At 38.0% G+C, this 21,653-nt stretch overlaps 1 protein-coding gene across 3 annotated transcripts in view; it reads right to left on the bottom strand.

Moving 5' to 3' along the window:
- Positions 1–366: 366 nt before the first annotated feature.
- The window catches only part of LOC128861494 (general transcriptional corepressor trfA-like), a 66,862-nt gene continuing 45,575 nt past the window's right edge, over positions 367–21,653 (bottom strand). For all 3 annotated transcript variants that reach the window (XM_054099665.1, XM_054099663.1, XM_054099664.1), the window contains 2 exons: positions 871–2,346; positions 367–660 (listed from right to left, as the gene is read on the bottom strand). In XM_054099665.1, the coding sequence (XP_053955640.1) occupies positions 382–660; positions 871–2,346 (1,755 nt within the window). In that variant the 3' untranslated portion in view covers positions 367–381. The remainder of the gene's footprint in view (positions 661–870; positions 2,347–21,653) is intronic.

Below are 21,653 nucleotides of genomic sequence, written 5' to 3' on the forward strand. Positions count from 1 at the left end.
ATTGTTTTGTCTTATTAGATACAGGTGTTGGACACATTTGATTTTTAAATTTAAGATATGAACTGTTGAATTTGAATAAATTTGTTTTATTTACGTAAATCAACATCTTTTATTACAAATAAAGTGAAATTAACAGGTTCCAAACAAATAAGGGCTGAGCAATCGAAAGTTTTCATTGCCCACATTTTAGTTGCAAATGTTTCGTCCGATACTGTACGTACTCGCTTATAGGTATCCAAAATTAACCTTTCCTATATCTCCTTACTCAATATTTGTGTTTTTTTTTTTTTTTTAGTTTTAAATAAATGCACACAATTACTGGCAGTTTTGAGAAATTACCTCATCACAGCAGCTGTTACGTAAATTATTAAATTATTTAACCTAAGTATTGCCCATAAGAACTTTTACATTATAAGTACATACAACAACACAGACCAATATTGCATTACTTACCACACCGATGGCATGCCGTTGGCGCAGCTCTGCAGCAATTTCAGCAAATTTGCATAAGAATTTTATTTCGAACGACTCCAGGCAAGCAGAGTAGGAACTCACGAGTAAATCACGTGCCTGACGAATTAAAATTTCACGTGTGCATGCCGCATAGACAGGATAAATGGCGGCGAGGTGTTTATCAATCAGTGCAGCGGTGCTCGAGTCCTGCTCGAGTCAATCACAAAAAAAAAGTAAAATAAAACAAACAAGAAAGGAGAAATTAGGTAAACTTTAATAGTGATGAGTCAACATAAATGTATGTACATATGTATGTATGTATGTATGTATGTGCATTGTAAAAGTTAGTAAAGCACAAAAGGTTTCTAAGTGCAGTGGAGTGGGCGGTTGCTTTAAATGGCGGTGTGAGTTGCTTACCATTCGTACGGCATGCGCCAATTGTTCCTCCTTGACAAGTGGCGGACAGCTGTTGTAGCTGCACATGAGCGGTTGTTTTTGTTGTTGATTTTGTTGCTGCTGCCGTTCTCCTTCTTCTTCATCTCTAGCAACTAAGTTTTTCTTGCTTTTCTGGCTTTGTGTTTGCCGTAAGCCTGCAGTTTGTGGCTTTTGTTGTTGCTGTTGCTGTTCGCTTGTTTTACATTCGACAGGTAAATCACCAGAGTCATCAACGTCAGCAGCTAACGTTAGGGCGTCTCGGTTATGCGCAGAGGTCAACGGTGTCGATTGGTGTTGGTCATCACTGACATTCGAACTGCTGCTGTCCATCAACACCGACGACAGGCTAAAGTCAATATCCTCGTAAACCAGCTCAGTTAGTTCGCTTGCTGAATTCACTTCTGCTGCTGCTTCTGCTGCTGTTCCCTCTTCTTCACTTGCCTCCTCCTCCTCCTCTGCTTCTTCAGTGAGGGTTAATAGCGTGCCCTCTACCGCTTCGTTCTGCTGCTGCTCTGTTGTTGCAATTAATATACAAGTGCACGCCTCCTCCTCGCCGCTAAGTTCACTGGCATTTCGGTTGGGTGCAACTTTCAACACCTCAGTGACAGTCAATACTTTAGATTTTTCATCTTCTAAATACGTTGAGCAGCCTGCTGTTGTAGTGGCATTTTCGCTTGAGATTACCTGTTGATGTTGACCCGTCAACCGATCCCTGCACTTTTTCAAATATGTACGCACACGCGATTTGCTACGCTGTACTGATTTTTCTGTCATCAGTGACGTCGCCGTCGTCGTCGTCGATGCGAGCGTGACCGTCACTGCTAGCGTTGAAGTGCCTGTGATTGTTGCAACTGGATTAACTTTGGAATTCGCATCGACTTGGCTACTCTCTTCGGTGTTATTCACTAAACAGCAGCAGTAATCTGGTTGGCTTTCAGCCATTTCCACATCAGTACCATCCTCACCCTCCGACGACCACACCTCCACAGTGTCTTCTTCTTCGCGCGCAATGGGTGCTATGGCATTTCCTCTCCCCGCCATTGTGGCAGTCTCATTTGCCACGTTTCTATCACCATTCAGACTTTCGAAGGCTGCTTCAACGTCAGCTGCATTGGTGCTGTTTTTTGTTGCCACCTCCACTACTGTGCTTTCTTTTAAGGCTGTTTTTGTTGCAATAGTTTTTGTGTCATTCGCCGGCACCACCAGCACCTCGACCAAGTGCTCTTCATTGCTTGCTATGTTGCTGCTATTATTACTGCAACTATGTGTATTGCTGTCGTTATGATATAACTGTACTGTTGCTGGTGTAACTGTTACTGCTGCAACTTCTTGCTCTTCACCCTCAGGCGGTCTGGTTGTGCTGTTACCACTGATATTGCTATTTTGACCGCTACTCACGCTATTATTGTTGTTGCTGCTATTGTTGTTGTCATTGCTGGGGCTGGGCTGTGGATTCGCCTGGAAGAGCAAGGAAATAAAAGAATTAGAAGAATTGGTAGGAAAGATAAAATTAAAAAAATAAAATAAATGTATGATTTGGAAGGTGTATTTAAAAATACATAATTATAAATATACAATTTCCTGTATTTTCATCGATTTTTTGAACACAAATGTAGTGCAACTTTTATCGTAATGTTGCTACTAATGAGCTGATATAAATTTCTTTCTGCGTAAAAAATGCACAGAAAGTATTCTCGTGCCATAATCTTTTATTCTATGTTTCTAATAGAAAAACAAAAAATACGACAGCAATTTTCGGCAAAAAATATGATTCTGATTATGCACTTCCTTTGAATGGAACATTTCATTTCTTACGTATATACAAACATACACTTCAGCTTCCATAATTAAATCACTTTCTTGTTCTGCTACCACCAACTAGTACCGCATCGAATACTTTCAGAGCCGGAGCGTTTGTATCCATTTGGACGACATAACCCAGCCACGTAGCCGCTGGATCTTTATTCGCTGCGCTATGTCTATGTCGTCGTAAAGCTCATGATGCTCATCGTTCCATCGTCTGCGGTATTCGCCGTTGCCAACGTGCAAAGGTCCAAAAATCTTGCGCAGAATCTTTCTCCCAAACACTCCAAGCGTCGCTTCATCAGATGTTGCCATCGACCAAGCTTCTGCGCCATACATTCGAACGGGCATAATGAGAGCCTTGTAGAGTGTTAGTTTTGCTCGTCAAGAGAGGAGTTTACTACTCATTTGCCTACTTAGTCCAAAGTAGCACTTGTTGGCAAGAGAGATTCTACGTTGGATTTCAAGGCTGACATTGTTATCGTTGTAAACGCTGGTTCCTAAATAGACGAAGTCCCTTACAACCTCGAAATTATTACTGTCAACAGTGACATGGGTGCCGACACGCGAGTGCGCCGACTGTTTGTTTGAAGACAGGAGATACTTCGTTCGTCCTCGTTCACCACCAGACCCATTCGCTTTGCCTCATTATCCAGTTTGGAGAAGGCAGATCTAATAGCGCGCTTCGGATTGAGCTGAAATTTAGATAATTAATTAATTTTTTGGCGATGAAGCTCCATCAAGGACCAGTGTTTATCGATGGTATGGTGAATTCAATCGTGGTCGTAGTTCACTCCAAGACGAATTCCGTGAAGGTCGTCCAAAATCAGTTGTTGTTCCGCGAACTGATATTGCAAGATCGTCATGTAACCTATCGTGAGATTGAGACAATCTTAGGCATTAGTGGGACCAGCATACATTCAATATTGCATACACATTTGACTGTCAAACAAATTTGTTCGCGTTGGATCCCACACAAATTGTCAATCGCACAAAAAAACGCTCGTGTCGATTGGTCGAAGGAAATGCTCAAAAAATACGATCGCGGGGCTTCGAAACACGTCTATGACATCGCGACAGGTGATGAATCATGGATTTACGCGCATGAGCCCGAAAGTAAACAGCAGTCGACGGTATGGGTGTTTCAAGATGAGCCAAATCCAACAAAAGTTGTTCGCGCACGAACACTTCCAAGCAAATGATCGCCTATTTTTTCGGAAAAACTGGACATGTCGCAACCGTACCACTAGAACAACGCAGAACAGTAAATTCTGAGTGGTACACAACCATTTGTTTGCCAGTTAAATAATAAAATAAATAATTGGCGCGTACACTTCTGTTAGGTGTTTGGCCGAGCTCCTCCTCCTATTTGTGGTGTGCGTCTTGATGTTGTTCCACAAATGGAGGGACCTACAGTTTCAAGCCGACTCCGAACGGCAGATATTTTTATGAGGAGCTTTTTCATGGCAGAAATACACTCGGAGGTTTGCCATTGCCTGCCGAGGGGCGACCGCTATTAGAAAAATGTTTTTATTAATTTTGCCTTCACCGAGATTCGAACTAACGACCTCTCGGTGAATTCCGAATGGTAATCACGCACCAACCCATTCGGCTACGGCGGCCGCCAGTTGTCTTCCAAGAAATTAGGAAAACCAATCGCCAAAGACGGATCACTCTTCACCAGGACAATGCGAGCTCTCACACATCGGCTCAAACAACTGCATTTTTGAGCACCCAAAACATCGAATTAATGGGTCATCCGCCGTATAGTCCTGACTTGGCACCGAATGACTTCTTTTTATTCCCGTACGTAAAAAACAAACTGAGAGGTCAACGTTTTTCGACACCTGAAGAAGCGGTTACGGCATTCAGAATGCATGTTTTGGAGGTACCTCATTCAGAGTGGCAAAAGTGCTTCGACAATTGGTTCAAACGCATGCAAAAGTGTATAGATAGATCTTCATGGAGAATATTTTGAAAAACAATAAAATGATTTTCGATGATTAAAATTTGTTTTTGTTCTCTAATCCCGACATATAAAAGGCACCCCTCGTAGTATCAAAACACTAAAAAAAAAAAAATTTTTTTTTATTTTGAAATCACGTCGAAAGTCAAAAAAAAATTCACGTCCAAAGTCTGGTTAGACCAGGGGGCCGAGCGGGGGTTAACATAGTTGGTAAATATGTATCCATTCAAAGACAAATAAATAATCAAACGAACTCGAGTTTATCAAACTTTGTATAATATTTTCTGGTGTTTGCTGGGTAATTATGGCGTCGATTAAATGAGGACAAACATCGATCGGTTAGCCAAGTTGCGGGGAAACGCTGTGCATTATGGTACGTATTAGCACTACAGACAATACATAACATAGACTGGCATGTGACTAGAGGAAAGCGAAAGAAAATCAGAACAAGAGCACGAGTAAAGCGCTAAGTAGACTCGCATGGTAGGAAAGTACAAAATAAATGAAAAAGTTTGGGGGGAAAAACTATGCATTGCGTGCGCAAACAGTACACAGGTTATTTAAATAATGCAACTCATTTCGAATTATCGAACGGTAAGTGTGTTTGTGCCACTATCAGTCCAATCGGAACAGAATGTTATGGCGTGCAGCTAGGAAACCGATTGGCATAAGTCAAGAGTATAATCATTTTCCGCTGAATTAATAACAATGATTTCTTTTGCTTGACATTTTAGTGCGATAGCTTTGAGACGGTGCGGTGTAGGCAAAAGTATGACGTGGTGCATGTAGAGAAGAATGCGCCGATTTGGGCGTCTGCGGCACAAAACAATTAAGCCAAAACAAGTAAAACTTTGAGTATAGAAATACAATATCAGGCATTTAGCGCATTTTACACAGCCAGTTCATTACAAGCGAGCGCACTTTTCTTACTCAGTTCACTTGGCGAAAAGCCAAAAAATATTCTCGTACAAATCAAGTAGATTAAAAGCAAGTAATAGCGTAAATAATGTTTAGGTTAGTATGTACATGTATGCATGTATGTACGCATGCATATGTGTGAGGGTGTAAATAACTTCAATTGCTTTTAGCTGTTTCGGCCAGACTGTTAGGTTGCTGTCTGGGCGTCTCACCTTTTTTCGCAGAAAATGCATTCTAAGCACACTTTTTTCGCTCGTAATTTCACTGTTAATGGGCAAATTTTTAACACTAAACTTCTTTACAACTAATTTACACTTTCAACAACTTCACATTTATTTTTATAATTTTTCATATTTAAAAATATTATTTTAGTTTTATTTTTCATAACTATTTTCATTGTTTTTCACTTTCATTTGTTCCGCGTCTTTGCCTTGGCATAAAATCGAGTAGCTTCGCGTTGGTCGCATTTTGTTTACTGTCGCGATTCGCTTTCGTGCAAGGTTACTTTCGTCTTAGTCGCACAGGAGTTTTCGTGCAAAATTTTTTGGGAGTGACACTACGGGGAATAACTCATCCCTGTATGTGTGTAAAGCCAAACCCACGAAGTTACGAGTAGACGGCATGTCAATAGCGAAGTGGCGCTATAAAGGAGTTGTGACCAGCGGTAGCCAGCCGTTGAGTGGCATGGATGTATGTTTGTAATCATATAGCCGTGTTTGTGTGTATGCAAATTGCTACCGTTTGACTAGATTTCCTTGGCAACACTGCTGTCAGTCTAATTTGTTTGCGTGTAGTGGCTTTCAGTTTAGCATGAAAAGCTTTAATATACGAGTGTATGTATGTTTGTATGTTTGTATGCATACTTCACTGTAATTAAATTCCCCATTCTGTAGCGGGTGGCTTTCTCAAACATGCAAACAATTTATTCTCTCAATTTTTTTCTTTTGTGCTGTTATTCCGCTCGCTTGTACGTGTGAGACCCATAGGTTCTCAGAGAGCGTTAGGTGAGCAAAAGCCTGCCGATCACTGCTCTGAGGACTAAAATTCATATGCATATAACACTTCTTTTATACGATTTCGAAATGCATTTTTTTACACGAAAATTTGTTTTTGCATTAATCTAAAAAACAAAAAATACTTCCAAACAAAAAACTATTCCTAAAATACTACCTTATGAAGTAGAGATACTCGTATATATAGTTTTCGATAAAATGAAAAAAGTGAATTTAAAACTAACCGTATCCCGGATCAAATTTCATCATAATCTTCGAAAAAAAAAATATATAATAATATAAGATTTTGGAACGAAAAAACTAATAAAGAAGCCGTTTATAACGGCCGAAATTCGTCATTTGTATCAAGACCGACAGAATGGCTGGACATTATCCCATCATGTCTTTGAGCAGCGATGGAAATAACGTAAAAGTCGATGGGAAATAAATGCAAAACTACACTGACGGCAACACTGGGGCAAGTTCTACATGTTTCTCATGAAGTTTTAAAAGAATAATTCTTATTTTTCTTTTACAGGACGAATGCTTTTATTAAACTATTCAAACTAATGTTAATATTGTTATATTGAGGAGTACTTTGTTTTTTTATTTTTATTAATTTTTTTCCTTGTTCACTCCACTCGGGAGCACAGGGTCTCGACAAGACTTAGTTTTGCGTTGGTTTCGTTAATCTATTTTGCTTTCTGGCAGGGTAGGTAATTAGCCTGCCGCTACCAGTCCTAAATAGTGGGAATGCCCACCTGTCTTTGCTTAGGAACAACGCGATCTAACTGTTTAGAGCGCCATCTCTGTTTCACATTTTTCTACCAGAAGAATCACACAGATGGTTGAGGACTTCGCTAAAATTGGTGTGTCTGCGCTATAGCCGCGATTGCCCGCTTTCTCTGGCTGACGCCACTGATGCATGTGTAACTATGTTTTTTTCTTTGTTTTTTGCTTGTCTTAGCAGCCACAATGCAAGTAATGCGCTGACTTTTTGCGCGGGAGTAACACATTCATATTGTTCTAAGTTTACTTTTTCCCAATTATTTATATCAATTTAATAGATTTTAGAAGTTATTTTAGTATAATATTTTTAACTTTTATTGTTTGCGAAGGTGATTTAGGACTTTGAGTTTAGTTTCCATTTAAACTCGTGGAAATTATTGTTTTCAGTCATTTAATGTATTAAGATATTAAAGCTAGTTTTTATAATAATTTTTATTATATCGTTTTGTTTTATTACAAATTCATTTTGAACGGTTCAAGGTTTATTATTTTTAGTAAGTTCTATTTTTCTTATAATTAATTATGGAACAAAGATATATGTAAATATTGTTTTATTTTTTAGGATGTTGTGTTATTGCCTATGGATTGTTTTTGTTAAGTTTTGGAATTTGTACTCTTAAAACTACAATTAGTGAATCCATTAATAAATATAATAATTATAAAGTTTTTGTTTTTTAATTATTGCATTAATTTTATTATTATGTTTAGTTTTAACGTTTGGAAGAATAAATTTATGAAATAAATAAGAGAAATTTAATTCCTACTTTACTTTTGATTTTAGGTCGAGGATATAAACTTGAAAATTGTATTTATTTATTCTTTCATCAATTAAAGTATAACCCAAAAGAATTACTATGACTAAAGCTTGAATATAATATATGGTAAATAATACTGTGAGACACATTAGACACAATTCAAAAAGTGTATCTCCAGATTAAGTTTTGATTTGAAAGTGTCTCGTAAGTTAGGGAATATATCTAAATTTTTGCACAATTGGTTAGACTGCCTTATACAACGTGCAAGCGGTTCATTTCGACTACAATTGGTCTTGTGATAGGGTAAATGGAACATATTGCTGAGTCTAAGGTTACGAGTAGGACAATAATAAAGTATTAGCTCCAGCAAGAAGTGGTTCGTAACTATGTCCCTTATAAACATTAGCGATGAAAATTTTCTCCGCATTTCTAAAGTTGGCAATGCTAAAAGACATCTACTTTTATATGCAGGCAAACTGCAAGGCCAACGAAGTGAGTGAATACCAAATCTAGTGAAACGTTTCTGAACCTTCTCAATTCTTAAAGATGAAGTCATTTGAATGGATCCCAAATAATGCTGCAATATTCGAGGTTTAATCTCACAAGAGAAAAATACAAATTCCTCAGCGTAGAAGTATACTCGAACTCCCTTGAATACCTTATTACAAAGCCAAGCATAGATCTAGACTTGGCAATCATTAAGCCTATTTGTTTAGAAAACGACATTTTCGATGTAAATATGACTCCCAAGTCTTTCTTTTCATAAATTTTTTTGAGGATGGTAATGCCCAACTTGTAATCGAAATCAATCATAACTTTGGGTCTACTGAATGGCATGTGCTGGCATTTACCAGCATTAAAAGGTAAAGAGTTATCATTACACCAAGCTTCCAATGTTGTTAAGTCTTTTTGAAGCCGTATGCAGTCAGTTACGTCCTCTATCCGACTGTAAATTTTCAGGTCATCTGCTTACATCAGACATCGTGATGTCTCGTCTGGAATGTCATAACAAACATTAAGAACGATAGTGGTCCAAGATGACCACCTTGAAATACGCCTGAGGTAACTTTGATGACATCAGATTTTATGTAATTTATACGAACGAATTGAGTTCTATCTGTTAGATAAGATGCAATCTACTTAAGTAAGCTAGGATGAAGACCAATTGAACCCAGCATTTTAAGTAGGATACTATGGTTGACTCTATCGAACGCTTTCAAAAAATCGGTGAATATGATATCGCATTGTTGGCCTATTTCAAATTGGTTTAAGACAAAACTTGAGAGTAATTACTAGTTGAAATTTACCTTTAATTTTAATAGAATAAAAACTTTAATCCACTCAAAGAGATGCAATTGCGAACGCAGATAAAGACGAATTTTGCTTTATCTTTCATAGTTTAAAGCATCGATATTCTCGGTTGAAACTGATCAATATCTACACCCAACTCCCATACAATGGTGATTTTCAAACAAGAAAAAGAAAAAACGTGAAATAGCTGTAATAAATAATGCAAATAATAAAAATTTGGTACGAATAATGAACCCAAAAAAATTTTTGAAATATAGCCGTTCCAATGCCTACTTTGGGGTAAATGTAATGCATCTCAAAAACGACTTTTTAAATTATTCCTCCTTTTGTTGCCCATCTCATTTTGATTTGACTTATTATTGCGATCGTATAAACCCCACGTCCACATATTTAGATATTAAGACTAAATTTCCGTCCGTCCCTCTAATGTTACAAACTATAACAGCCATGGTTTATGAGCTGGTTTGCTTCCAAGAATTAACCGCGAGTCCTTTAACCTTCCACTTTTATTTTCTCTCAAATTATTAAAATCTCGCCGTCATTCAACGCGCACTATGTAAATTTCAATATGGTTGTGTGTGCTTGGTAGCTTCATAGACGTCACGTTGAAAACAACTCGAATCAACAAACGATTACGGAGCGCCGGGCACACAATCTGGAACTCTATAATTCTTGCTTCCCAACCGAACTTTATTTACAACAAAAGCGATAAGGCACACTCACCGCAAATGGCGCTCTCATTAGAGCAGGCGCATTGTTGAAAGCTCTTGGAGCTACTCTTTCGAAGCTTTCATGCAATTAAAACGAATATTTATAACTGTATAAATATGTAAGTAACTCGAGGACTACAAAAAGTTTTTGTTTATCTTTTAGTGTGACGTTAGCTCTGTTTGCATTTGGACTTTTTGGAAGTTATTGGCTGCCGTATATAAATAATAGTATGAGTATTCAAAGCTACTTAGAAATCCATGTCCAAAAGCAAGCCCGGTAGGAATGCTTGAGCAAATCTTTTTCACACAAAAATCGCAAGCAGATGAGAGTGGAAGACACCTGATTGATTTTCAACTGAGAACTTACCCTATGATCAGAAAGTGCCGGGAATGTTTAAATAAAACAAAACAGAGTTAAATTTCAGGCAAATTTATTTTATTTCCATCAAAATATGACCCATCTGAAGCAACACACATGTGCCAACGTTTAACCCAGTCCTCAATGCACCCCTGGTAGGTCGACGAAGGGATGTCCTTCAGCTGCTTCGTCGCATTCTATTTAATCTTCCCTATATACTGAAATCTCCTTCCACGAAGTGGTAACTTCAACTTGGGAAACAAGAAGAAGTCGCACGGGACCATATCAGGTGAATACGATGGTATTTCCTTGGTGTTTGGTCAAATAATCCAGTAAAATAATCATGTAAAATCCAAAAATGGTTTGCCCACATTTCCAGCCGTTTTGCGACGTACAGCATCTCTGCAACGCTTCAAAACGGATAAATAATATTCTTTATTGATTTTATGGCCCGATGGAAGGTACTCAGGCCTTGGCAATCGAAGAAAACAGTCAATTAAACATTCCCGGTACTTTTTTAACATATGGTACATGGGCTGTTTACACTACACAATTATCTTCTTATCTTAAAAAGTTTGGACAATTAAATTTGAATAGGCTTATAAATTCAGCTTTTTCGACGCTGTGGCTTTCCATATGCTTAAAGACGAGAAGAATTGTGGTAAAGATGTCTAAGTAGTAGTTGAAGTGGTTTTCTTACGATTCAAAAAAGGCTTCGCTTTACACGCTATAAAACTGGAGATCGAAGCTCTACAGAAATCTACGTGATCCCAGTTGCTTTACTCAAAGTTTACTCACATTAAGAGTTTCCAGTATAATGCTTTTTTCAGCTATGTCGAATAGTGGATAATTGAACTAAGAATCGGGCCCACTAGCGCATGAGTTCACTACAGCACCTGGAGCCGGGTACATCACTAAGGGCATCGTACACTGATTAGAAGATCAGAACACTGCAGAAAATAGAAAAGCCATAGTAAAGGAGATACGTCAACGTAACATTTATCAAATCACAGCCTTTAGACGACCGATTGGAATTATCCTTTGGAATGCTTCTTCGATTTTCAGCGCTAAAAAATTACTTGTTTGTTGTATTCAAATATTCTCGTATGAACATTTCGGTTCGAAATAATAGCAGTGGTAAATAGTTGACCGACGAAAAATATTTCAGAACGAGATTTTAATTATGATTTTTATTTTGCTTTATTTGTTCATGATTCAGTTTATAGGAAACTCATTTATCAACGAAAAATAATCATCCCAGCGATTTATTTAAGAAACCAAACTTGGAAGAATTAATTCATTACCTATATAACAAATTTCAAATTTGAAATTTTCAATGGGTTAGCGGTCAATTTGCAATGTCGCCCAATTCATGACCTCAATGCCATCTTAAACGAACCATTTTCTTGCCAACTTGCTGGCAACTTGCTTTGGGTGCAGGCAACATTTATTGGCTTGGGGAATAGGTTCGTGGCGTTTTTATATTTTGTTTGCTGTTTGACAAAGGGCACCAGGTGAAATGAGACTTTTTTTCAATTTCAATTTTGGAAATGGTTTTTTGGGTCACTCCCAACTGGTTATGTGCAAAACCTATGTTCGATCTGTTTTTTACGCATTCAGCATTATTTTGACCTAAAGGTATTTAATTCATTTAAGAGAAAAAAACATTTATGGAATGCACCCAATGGTGGAGCTATTTACTAATTTTATGATAAATAATAACTTATACTAATTTACTATCGTAGAACGTCTTTTGTAGACTTTCTTTTGAGTCTGGTGAAGGTTATGGGATTTGCAATTGCACTTCTGTGTCAAGTGGGTTTGAGTGCGAATGGAGTCGTGTGTTGGATGATGTGGCCTATTTTCGTATTTCTTCAATTATTATGGGTACTTTCTCGATCACGATGAATTTGTGCATTTGTGACAAAATAAGGGACGTTCGGGATCATTCTGAGGGTTTTCGACTGGAACCTTTGAAGAGTTGGTGTTAGCTGCAGTGCCCCAAATGCCATATGTGCATATCAGTTTACTTTGGAGAGAAATATAAGGATTTCCAGGTAGTAGCCAATTAAGGTTTTATTCGTAGAGCCTTCTGTTAGGTGAAAATATGGGTTTTTCATGTGACTTTAGTTTGGTGGATGATTATATTATTGAGCTTGACTGGTGGTCAAATGTGTAGATTTAGTGTGAAAGTGACTTGGGAAGGTTTTGTCTTGTTTGGCTTAATGCGCTACTTTCCCAACCAATGAGTTATTCTATCAAGTCTTTCAGCAATTTTTGGGAGGTCACATGGTGATGGAAGTCAATCGTAAGAGCGGCAGTGTCATCGGCGAACGTTTCGACTATTGTTTATTTAGAAGCTGGTTAATCGTATGTGTATAGCAAGTAAAATTTGGAGTCCATATTATTGCCTTGAGGTACACCAGCTTAAGTTTCTCATAGCTCAGACTCAGGTTTCGCACCGGTGTAGTGAACTAGGCCTAGTGTTTTAACGCTAGAGTAACTGTGGTGAATTTTCAAACTGAGTTCATCGCTGTAAAATTGAACATTTAAACTTAATTTACGCTTAAAGCTATGCTGAAGGTGCTTTGAAAAATTGCCCTAAAATGTTTGCTTGCCAAAAGGGTGAGTAAAAACGTATCTACTTTTCAAAAATGCTTTAAAAACCACTATATTATATTTACTCAGAGGTTTTTCTGCCAGGTGCCAACTGAAATTTTTCTATCGTTTAATATTTCATCCCACCAGCAGATTTCAAGCCCATGCTCTTCCAATTGGTAGCCAGGCACAACACATTTCGACTATGGCGACTGTCAGAAGATAAGTCAATGAGGCCGTGAATACCTAACTTAGATCGTTGCACTTTCGAGAATTGGCAGCTCAATTTTTAGAGACAAGCAGCTCCTTATTGGTTACCCAAATGGTCTTTTCCGGGTTATTTACTTCTAAAGGGTCCGCCATATAACTTTACGGAATTAAAAATGCTATAAAAAAGAAACTACTCAATATTTTTCCGAACTGTTTTTTTTTTTATTTTGAAATACAATTCTTTCGGTTAATGATGGAATACAACTTCATTCATTTGGCTGCCTCGGCTAGCCATGCACCATCACATACGATCTGTATATATATTCAACCAAACAAGGAAGCGTAATTGAATTTATTAAGAAAATTGTCCTCCGACTTGGGATTTTCTGTTGGGATTCATATATTAAGATTAACATATTCGTGCATCTAAAGTTGTATAATAAAATTTACACATATATATACGCACACGCACAGAGGAGGTGGATCAGTTCGTGTCATTAATTTACAAGTTATGAGACATAAACATGTGATTAACGGAACGCCAAAGTATTTGGCTACGCTCGTCTTATGTCTCGGCTATTAGTAATCATAAAAGCCTAAAGTAGTGCTACCAACTTTGATGTCTTCCGCCTATTTGACTGTCCATTCCAGTTTAGTTGACCAATTTTTTGCTTCATTTTGAACTTTTTTTTTTTTGCTTTATCAGGACACGCAAGCTTTATGAACATATCACATGGCATGTGACAGGCAAGCCCAAATGAAAAGGCTGACGCAAACAAAAACAAAAATATTGCATTTAATAACTGAAACGGAAATCGAAAAACGAAACGAAATAAAGAGAGACGAGACTTGCTCCCATTTTAATCCTCCTCACAATCATCACTTCAATTCGTTCATACGTCTTATCTAAAGGGCAAAGCAATTGGGATTTTCAAGCGACATGTTCGTGTAGAACATGAAATTTGGCGCTAAAGTTACTAAAAGTTCATGCACATACAAGTGTTTTCACGCAGCACTAATACATGCAAAAGCAATTTGCTAGCTGGTGATAATTCATAGGTGCACTCAATGCAGGCCGGCAGTCCGTTTGCGAGCTCACGTAGGTTTTTTACGTAAAGTTGCGTGTCACATTTATTATATTAATATTTTTATTCTTTTTTAATACCTTCAAGCGCTTCATATTTTCCACTTTTAGTATTTAAACGCAGTTAAATACTTGTGTATATTTTTTGGCATGCCGCCTTTGACCACCCGTTGTGCACACCTTATTTTCAGACGGTGCTTATTATCCGAGTACTCGAATTTACGAATGCCTGCGGGAGTTGGAGTGTACGGTCAATTTTGTAACTTTATTTACTGCGCACTCAAATTTATGCTTTTTTATGACAATCGAGCGTTGGATTTTTTATTTTTGGAGGATTTGCATATTTCCTAAATTACTGGCACTTTGGCCAATGACGTGAGTCGGAAAGCTATAATTATTACAATATAAAAGGTTGTAGGTTTTTTGTTTTTTGAAAGGAATTAAAGATTATGAAAAACATTTTTCGTCCTGGACTAAAAAGAAAACAAAAAATAAAGTTATATTAAAGCTTTTTTATATATACCGACGGCTCCAAATCAGATACCCACACCACGTTTGTAGTCACAAGTGACCAGAATACCACCATAAAAGTAGGCGCTTTGCTACATTACTGCTCTGTATACACAGCAGAGGCAGCGGCACTGCATGAAGCGGTTTCCTTCGTCTCGCGATCAGATAAAAAATGTATAATTTGCACAGACACTAAATCGGCAAGAGAGGCTCTTCTAAACCTGAGGAATAATTCAGTCCTCATAGACAATATTCGGGATATCCTATATCGCTGCAAAAGCACAGTAAAAATTATGTGGGTTTCGGGTCTCGCTGATATCCGAGGCAATCACCTAGCAGACGAGCGGGCTAAAGAAGCAGCCAGAGAACCACTGGAACTGTTTACGTATATTACAACGAAAGATATTCGTAAGTATGTAGCAAAATACTTCACTGCTAAACATAATACAGAGTGGAGAAACTACCAACACCATTACAAAGAATATAACCCTATTGGTTTCAAGCCAAACTACCCACCAAACTGTTTATGCAGAGATTTAAGAACCAGCCAGTGCTTTTTGAAGTGAAACTTCTTTAGGCGCGTCGGGGGCCCCAAGGCAGATTGAAAATAGGCGAGTGAAACGGTAAGTTCGGAGCGTTACCGAAATCCGTCAAATGGGCGGGGCCAAGGAGCAGCTGCTCCTTCCCCCTCTCGCCTATTCGCTCTCTCTGTCGCTCTCTCGCATCGCAAGCGCTGAACGATGTGAGGGAGCCACCGAGACATGCCGAACTGAAATGTATATAGCACATAAGTAAGCATTGAAGTAGACTGGCGACATGCAGGCAACCGACAATCGACAACCGACAACGGGTATTATAGATAGCCATAGCCCGTGCAAATGAGTGCTGTGTGTGAGTATCAGATAAAGCGCCGATTGAATGTGTGTAAGCGGGAAAGCAATAAGAAACTGCTGTGAAGTAAATAGATGGTAGGTATGGAGGAGACGAAGCGATACAATGAGAGCGTTTGCCAAACGAGTGACGATAGTTGAAGTAGAAGGTTGTAAAATGACATTTCAACCGTTTCGGTGATCAAAGCAAATTTATTAACGCGCCAAAAGTAGGCAAAAAATACCATTGGAAGTGCAAAGAAATGTCAGCGTCAAGTGCAACACTGCACCCAAGTGTCAAATTTGAAGCTAATAAGGACAAAAATAAATAGTACAAATTTATGTGGAGTGATATAGAAAAAAAAAAATGAAAACCTGAATTTAACACGAGAGAGGGGGGAGAGATCTAAACCGGGGCTCCCATGCATGGAACAACCAACTTAGAAGTTTCACTTCTACCGTGCGTGAGTCTGACATACCCTAGTTTGTTTATCTCACTGGTTCTCTTGTAAAAAAAAAGCTGTTTTGAGAGAGTTGGAGTAAGACGTGAATATCGCAGCGGTGTAGTGGAGCAACTTAAGCCTATTTCTTTATTGCTACAGTCACTGTGGTGAATTTTTAATAATTAAACTGAGTTAGCCCCACCAAATTGAACATTTAACCCTAGCTTAGGTGGAAAGCAGTGTTAAACTTGTGTTGAAAAGCTGGCCCTTAATGTTAAGTTGCCTAAAACGTTCCTTTTTAAAAATGCTACAAAAGAACACTGTACAATATTTTTTTATTTCTTTATTTAAGTCAATGGCCTGACAAGACTTACAAAATCATAAGAACTAAAATTAAAAATTACGTTGGGGAATAAGTTCGTAACGTTTTTACCGAAGATTTTTATTTAACCTCTTTGCTATCGAAGGTAACGCCCTTCATATGGTTTGACAAGGAGAAGGAAAAAATGGTAATAGGTCGATGCAAGATCCGGAAAAAACGGCGGACACTGAAGGACCACCCATTCGAGCTCTTGGAGTGCGGCTTTGACGACTTGTGCAACACGCGGCCTGGCGTTGTCGTGAAGAAGTATGGTTTGCTCATTCGCTCAGGTCTTTTCAGTCAAATAGCCTCATTCACACGGTGTATCAGGGCAATGAAGAGCTCCGGGCAATGTTGACCGTGACATTCTTTTCGAGCATCTCCCAATGCACCATGGCCTCCCAATCCCACCAAACGCATATCATGCTCTTCTTTGGATGAAGATCCGTCTTGACTCTCGGCTTTTGCGTATTTCCTGGAGTCATCTACTCCTTTGTTTACTTCATATTGATGTATGGGCACTACTTCTCATCTCCCACGACGATTCGGTACAAAAAGTGCTGTTTATGACCGCGTGTTGCTCGATGGCGGGCGGAATGCTGAGAAATAATTTCTTTGTTTTTCTGTTGAGCTCGTGAGTCACCCAGGCTCCCAAGTTTTCAGTAAATTCCATTGAAAGATAGTGTTTGAGAATCGTTTTAAGATTTATAAATAAAAAATAAAATTATCTGTTGAAAATTTCCAGCTGTAACCTTTCGATATTTACTGTAAAAATAATCACTATGATGAAGTAAAAAGTTTTAAGTGACTTTAGGCGACTTCGAGGTAGCATTACGCTTAAAAAAATTATGCTTTTATAAAGTTAGGTTTAAAAAGTAGGTGATTCGGTACGTTTTCCAGTTCCTCTTAGATAGGTAGGTAGGTTATGTGGACAACAACCTGCAAAAGATTACAAAATTTAAAGGAAGAAAAACTGTCTACAGCCATCCAGTTAATGTAGTAAAAGGGACAAACGGGATCTACGCTGGAAAACTGTCTCAGGCTGTCCTCGAAAGGCACACAAAGGAGTCTTAAGCGTCCAGCCGCCAGACCCGAGCATCTGCAAAGGAAGTGTTCAACGGTCCCTTTCTCTACCGGATCCGCACAGTTTTTGAAATGGGGGTTGTACGGAAGTCCATGCTTCTTTGCATGACCGGTGACCACTGAGTTTGAAAATTCCGCTTTCAGATAAGTATGCTGAGCTGGAGATAATTTGATTTTAGAGTACTCTCGAATGTGATAGTCGATCATTCTCTCGAACACCTTCAGGATAAATGTCAGGGCAATCTCATCTAACCCCTCCTGCCAACTCGTGTCATCATTAAAAGCTGGAACAAAGGAATTTTTCGGAATATGAGCATCAAAAAGAATTTTCAAACACTCTTCGAGGAATCGAGCCCACTCTTCATTCCCTCTTTTAACAACAATTTGGCATGAATGATCCTTGGAGATATCTTGCTAAGTCTTGCATATTCTTTCGCAGAATCAATGGATTCGCGGTACTCGTTCGAGGAGTTGCGCTTCACATCTCTAATGGCTTTTTTATATTATCTCAAAATAACCCTGTAAGCTTGAAAGTTTTCATTTTGGAAATTTAAAAATGTTCCTAATTTTTTTCTCTTTCAAGTCGGTCAGCGTCTTGCTCCCACAGGGAGGTAAGCTTTTCTTGCTTAAGGGGGAAGTCTACTGTGACAAGGGAAAAAACAGGCTTATTTTCCGGATTTTATTTCTAACAAAATATTGCTCGTACATAAAATCTATTTAAACTCTTATCTTTATTATATATTTAAGTTTTTGAAAAAAAAATTTTAAGTCAAAATATTCAAAATGGCCGCTGTGGCACTTCTGCAACCGCAGGTCCGCTTTTCTTAGGTGCCTAAACGGTGTACATGAAATCTTACGTTTCGGTGATCTAAAACAAAAAAAAACAAAATATTTTTATCTTATACATAGTATTGACTCTCGTCTGACGTAGGATTATGTCGATAAAAAATTTTGGCGTTGAAAAAAAAAATTCTTGAAATTTTTTTCTTTTTTTTTGCCTAAAATTGATGTTACTATTGTTTATAACAATTTAACAAATAACGATATCAAAAAAATCCTATGTCAGACGAGAGACACTATTACAGAGAATATATAATTAAATTTTTAAGCTGATTCATTTATCAGAACTCGAGATATCGTGTCCACCGTATACAAAAACTTAGTTTCGAGAAAAATGCGTTTAAAGTTTCAGTTTTCAGCGTTTAAAGCTTTGGAGCGCTTCGGGAAAAGGTCGAAATTTCAACGAAGAAAAATTTAGCCAGCTGTAACACATATTGTACCTTATTTAAGAGGGTTCAAAGTATTTTTTAAGCTAATAAAAAAAAAATTGATTTTTTCAAAAATTCACAGTAGACTTCCCCCTTAAGTATACTGGACATTTCCCCTTACGACGAAGTCAAAGCAGATTGTTACAAGAATTTGTCTTGTTTATGGGCCCAATGTAATAGCAAAGCTAGCAAAGACTTCGTTCTATAGGTCATTTGTCGAAATTATTGACCAATTATGGAAATCAGTGAGTCGGATCGGTAGGTGGGCAGACTGTTTGGAATAATTTTCACTAGGATTATTATAACCGTATTTATTTCTACGTCGATATAAAAAGTAGCTGAAAATGGTTTACTTCACCTGGAAAAAATTCATAAACAAAAATGTATTCTATTATAACAGCATCAGACTATATGAGTAGATGGTTGATGACGGGGCAGAGACTGCGAGTGCTTGGCAGACAAGTTTGGTGAACTTGGCACACGCAAACTAGCTTTTATTCCAGTCTCTGCAGTACTTCCTTAATAGAGTACAGTTGCAAAATGCACTTCAACTAGCACTTCAACCAGCACTTCACATAGAAAACTAAGTAAGATTTACTCTGATTGAATAATGGCAAAAGATCATGTCTTAAGAATTTTAAAAGTTAGAGAAAACCCCGCATTTAATGTTATTCAAATTCGTTGGCTTAATAAACTCACAAGTGGCAGAGTTACTTACTTTCTTATATGGCGGTACAACAGTCTACTGTTTGGACTAACTGCGTGCCACTTCAGCACAAGAATATTTTTAGACTCGAAAGTCTTCTTGGTACGCTTAGCGCTGTGTATTGGAGCATTGTTACGTCCCAGATTCGCCATGAAATTCTTCGGCAAAATTCCATAACATTTTATTCAAGACTTCTACGTAATTTTCCGCGTTCATCTTATGCAAAATAAAACAAACTGCGATCTTGCAAAGTTAGTTAAAAGGACCCCAGGTCATAAGAGAGTCACCGTACATGTATCGATAATGCTGTTGGAGTGACATTCCTTGGTAGGATATAAATCCGGGTCGTTTCGATAACTTACCGAACGAACCGACTCACGTCAGTCTCTGTCTTGCGCTAGCTGGTGCCAGTTAGTAATCTTGCGTGCTGACAGGCCCTACAGCACTTGATCCTTCCAATGGAGATGTGGTTTTCCTCTTCTTCGTCTTCATTTTTAGGGTTCAGAGAGTTTTTCTCTCGAAGGCTCGCAAAAATGTCTCCACTGCTGTTGACAACGTCCATGTTTCTGCGCCAACGTCCATTTCTGCTGTATGCTATTATAGCAGTGTCAGTTCGGTTTTTCGAGAGAGACCTCTACTCCTCAATTGCCTACTGAGCTCAAATTAACCGTGTGTGTTGACACCATGTACTTTGTTTTGGCCCCAGAAGCTCAGCGAAAGATTTAGTGACCGAAAATTTGGTTCACCCATGGAGTGAGGTTTTAAAAGCATGAAAGAAATCATAAGCCATCACAGATCAAACTTTCAAATAAAATAAAAATTTGCCATCCATCTAATTTCCTTGTGTTAAGTTTGGACAAGCCTATTGTATATCTGGAAAATTGAACAATATTTTTTATTCGAAATTCCATACCTGGATTTTTTATGTCGGCCTGCACCTTAATATGTATGAGAAAATTCAACAATTGGTTATGTATGAATATCGTGCTTACTTGTACAAAATTATGCAATTTTTTTTACGACTTTTGGAGAAATTGGCTCTACCAGAAAAGTTGGTTTAACTAATTAAAAAAAAAAATTTGTATTGCCGTTTTTCGTTACGCCTTCACTTGGGCACATATTTTGAATGGTTTTCAAATAAATATGTAATTTAAAATAAATAGTTTCCTGTAAATATATAAATGAGTAATAATACAAGAACGGCGTTGAAATGGGAAATTATGAAAATATTTCATTTAAATTTACATGAAATGTAACGTGTTTATATATGCTATGCAGCTGCTTTTGTTTGCTTATGTATTGTAACATAGCATATCATATCATAAATACGAGGTGTGGTCAATTCAAATAAGGTGAATTTTAATTTTTCTCAAAAAATATTTATTTATTCATCAATTTCTATTTTATCTCCTACAAAGTAGTCCCCCTCAGATATAATACACTTGTCCCAGCACTTTTTCCAATGCTCGAATCAGTTCTGATATACACTTTTTGGTATGTCCTTGAGTTCTCTCAGCGGTTCGTATGTGCAACTGAATTCTTTCTCAAGTCGACTAAGCGGTTACTGCTTTCCAGTATTTTTCGACAAGTATTTTTCGGAGACCAAGAGTCTCTGAGATGCTGTTTTGAGAGAATTCGCTTTAATGCAGTCTTTTTTTTTTCTTTCCCTTGTTCACTCCGCTCAGGAGTATAGGGCCTCGACAATAGTTTTCCATTGTACAAGGCTCTGGACTGTTGTTTCTTTCTCTTGTGGGTTCCAGTCCAGTACTATTCTCGTGATGCTATCTGGTGGTTTTCTAAGCTTGTGACCTATACATCGCCTCTTTCTACGTTTTATTTGCCATACGATGGGTTCCCTATATGTTAATCTCCGTATGATTACCTGCTGATGGTGTTCGGTCAGAATAATCTACAAATTATGCGGAGACATTTGTCGACGAACGAGTTATGTTTCACTTTCGTACAACAACACAAGATGAATATTCGCAGTTTAGAGCCCTGGGCCTACACTGTATGCATTCGCCCAAACGC

This window comes from Anastrepha ludens, chromosome 4 (assembly GCF_028408465.1).
Source record: "Anastrepha ludens isolate Willacy chromosome 4, idAnaLude1.1, whole genome shotgun sequence".
NCBI lineage: Eukaryota > Metazoa > Arthropoda > Insecta > Diptera > Tephritidae > Anastrepha > Anastrepha ludens.